Source organism: Phaethon lepturus, unplaced genomic scaffold, assembly GCF_000687285.1.
Source record: "Phaethon lepturus isolate BGI_N335 unplaced genomic scaffold, ASM68728v1 scaffold15668, whole genome shotgun sequence".
Classification (NCBI taxonomy): domain Eukaryota; kingdom Metazoa; phylum Chordata; class Aves; order Phaethontiformes; family Phaethontidae; genus Phaethon; species Phaethon lepturus.
In genome coordinates this window covers 4,099-6,660 of record NW_010557051.1, presented here as the reverse complement: position 1 = coordinate 6,660, position 2,562 = coordinate 4,099, and the positions used below count along the sequence as shown (strand labels likewise).

Sequence of the window (2,562 nt, the reverse complement as noted above, 5' to 3'; positions counted from 1 at the left end):
GCTGGGGAGATGAGTACACCCAGCCCCTGCACTGCTGCTCTTATATCACTGTGGTGTCATGTCCACACACCCACATGGGATGGAGGAACTTATGGTATCTACTGGCAGCCAGGGATGACATCCACATGGCTTGGGCTGTGGTTCTTCTACTGGAGACCAGGCCCGCAGAAACAATGAAAGCAAGTTTTTTGCCTTGAAGCCGTCCCTGCTGGGCCTTCTGATGGTGCCCTCATCACGCAAGCAAGCACCCAGCCAGGTGCCCATCTGGTGGCTTGTGCACAGGCACTGCTTGGAGGCACAAGCTCGGCAGTGGCCGGTCAGAAGGGCTGCTTCAAAACGGTTTTTGGAGTGGAAGTGGTACGACAACTACAATGCCATTCCTCCATCCCCAGAGGGGTTTGTTCAATGGAAATGTTCTACTTGGGAAACTAAAAATAACATGTCCATCCTGAGAACTTTCTTTTTTCGCTTTAAGGAGGCTGGCTTTCTTTCTGCTCTGTTTTGCATTGAGAGAAACAAGAAAAGCCAAATTGTCCTGACTGTACCTCTCCTTTGTCCTCTCCATCCCACTGCCCAGTGGGCCAAACAAGTCTTTCGAAACCTGACAGCAGTCAGGTTTGTTTCTTGCTAGAAATGAGGAAAAAAATACTTCACAGGGAAAATAATAATGGAAGCTTCCTGTGAAAAATAATCAACAGTTGCTGTGCAGTGCGTGGGCTGGAGGGTCTTCAGACCAAAGGGCATCTCTGTTGAGTGTTTCTGCAGCTCCCAGTACAGCGGGGTCCTGAGCCATGAGCAGAGACTGCTGCAGTTCTGGTGGCATCAGTCTAAGGTGCTACGTACTGAAGAAGAGCTGTCAGACCCAAGTCACCCCGCCTGCCCCTCCTCAGCACCACAGGCCAGGCCTGAGCACCCAAGTTTCACACCATCAGACCGTTGCCATGAAAACCATCTCCAGGTACCTATTTCAGTCCTCCTGGGAAGCGCACTCCTCCCCTCCCAGCCACGACTGCACTGGCTCAACCAGGGTGGTGCAGCTTGCCCCGAGCATCCTGATGCCCGCATGCTTCCCAGGCAGGAGAGGGCAAAGCCACCAGGCAAAGCTGTCTGTCCACACATTGCCAGTGGAGACCAAGGAGCATCATCATCCTTCTCCCTCAGCTTGTAAGCATGATAGAGTTGCTGAGCTCACCAAGGACACTTGAGACCTTGCTGCTAACTAGGGATGTCTGTCAAGCCTTTCTAGCTCCAGCTATCAGCAGGTCAGAGCACCTCTTCCCAAGGGAAGGGAAACATACTCTTCTCATGACACCACCACCACCTTAACACCATGTCTAGATAGCACAACACAACCTGACAGCAGTGCTGGGCCATCTACCTCCGACACTCTCAGTTGCGGTGATACCATGACACTGCAGCAGCGACACTACTCACCATCTGGATGACAGACACCGGCCCGATGCTGTTCACGTAAATATCCACATCGATAAACGTGGGCTTGACTGTAAAGAAAATAAAATAGGTACAGATGAGCTGGGGCTAGGATCATTTGTGAAGGGCTGAGGACCAGGGGAACATCTGGGATCAGCATGGCTCCATCTCACCAAAAATCCCAACTACAGCAGCCACAAAAGCATGGAAAACACAAGCTGCAGCTGGGCCAGGTCACCACCTGTAGCCACAGGGAGCTTTATGGGACACTTACTGCCAATGTCAGGCCTCAGCTTGTTGTCATAGTTCTTCAACAGCGAGTTGAGGATCTGCGTGGCATCAGTCTCCTGTGCCTTGGGGGTGAGGACCCAGGTTTTATTGATGCTGAGGTAATCGTAATCATATTCCTCTGTGCTCTCGCACCTGGAGCAGAGGAACAAAGTGAGAGAGACATTGCTGCGGCATCTCTCTGGTGCTCTGTGGGAGTAGGGGCACAGCTGGGTTTCAGAGATACTAAAGGAGGAGGATGCAGCACTGCTGAAAGGAAAAACATGAAGGGCTCAGGGATCTCCTCTCAGCCACACTGCTAAGACGACACGACTCACCTGGCACCTTTGCTCACTGCAGGGTCCCCAGACAACATGGGGACCTTGCTGCCAGTGATCAGGACTAGCAGGCGTGGGGTGCTCCACATCCTCCCCAGCTCCTTTTGGAGACATACTGCTTATCCCCAAAGCATGGGAGCCGCTCCCTGCCTTCCCCTGCCCAGTTCCTGCCCATCCCGCTCCTGGGCCTCCTCTGCTGCCAGCTCCTGGAGCTGCCTCTTAACCCCAAATACCTCAGCTGCTCTGCCTGCCACTTGCCAGGCATCCTCTGACGAAGATGACAGTGACCAAACAGCATTTTTGGGGAACAAGGCATTTACAATAAAAGTATTTCAGAGAAAAGAGGTCCTAAAACCACCAAGCAGGCAGCATACACTCCTGGCTTGCCAGGAACCCAGCCATCTGCCCTGCACAGATCCTGGGAAATAAAAGCCTTATGCAAACTCCTCTGCCCTCAGCCCAAGAGCTGCCACAACCCGCTCCCGCGCTGTTCCCCCTGTTCCCCCCAGCCTCTGGCACGAGCTCC

At 53.1% G+C, this 2,562-nt stretch overlaps 1 protein-coding gene across 1 annotated transcript in view; it reads right to left on the bottom strand.

Annotated features, from left to right (window-relative positions):
* Positions 1-2,125, bottom strand: part of LOC104625121 (gamma-aminobutyric acid receptor subunit gamma-4) — a gene marked incomplete at its 3' end in the record, with an annotated part of 25,458 nt that extends 23,333 nt beyond the window's left edge. The window contains exons 1-3 of the mRNA XM_010292666.1: positions 2,037-2,125; positions 1,706-1,854; positions 1,435-1,502 (exon numbers count right to left, since the gene is read on the bottom strand). Coding sequence (XP_010290968.1) covers positions 1,435-1,502; positions 1,706-1,854; positions 2,037-2,125 — 306 coding nt within the window. The remainder of the gene's footprint in view (positions 1-1,434; positions 1,503-1,705; positions 1,855-2,036) is intronic.
* Between the last annotated feature and the right edge of the window lie 437 nt (positions 2,126-2,562).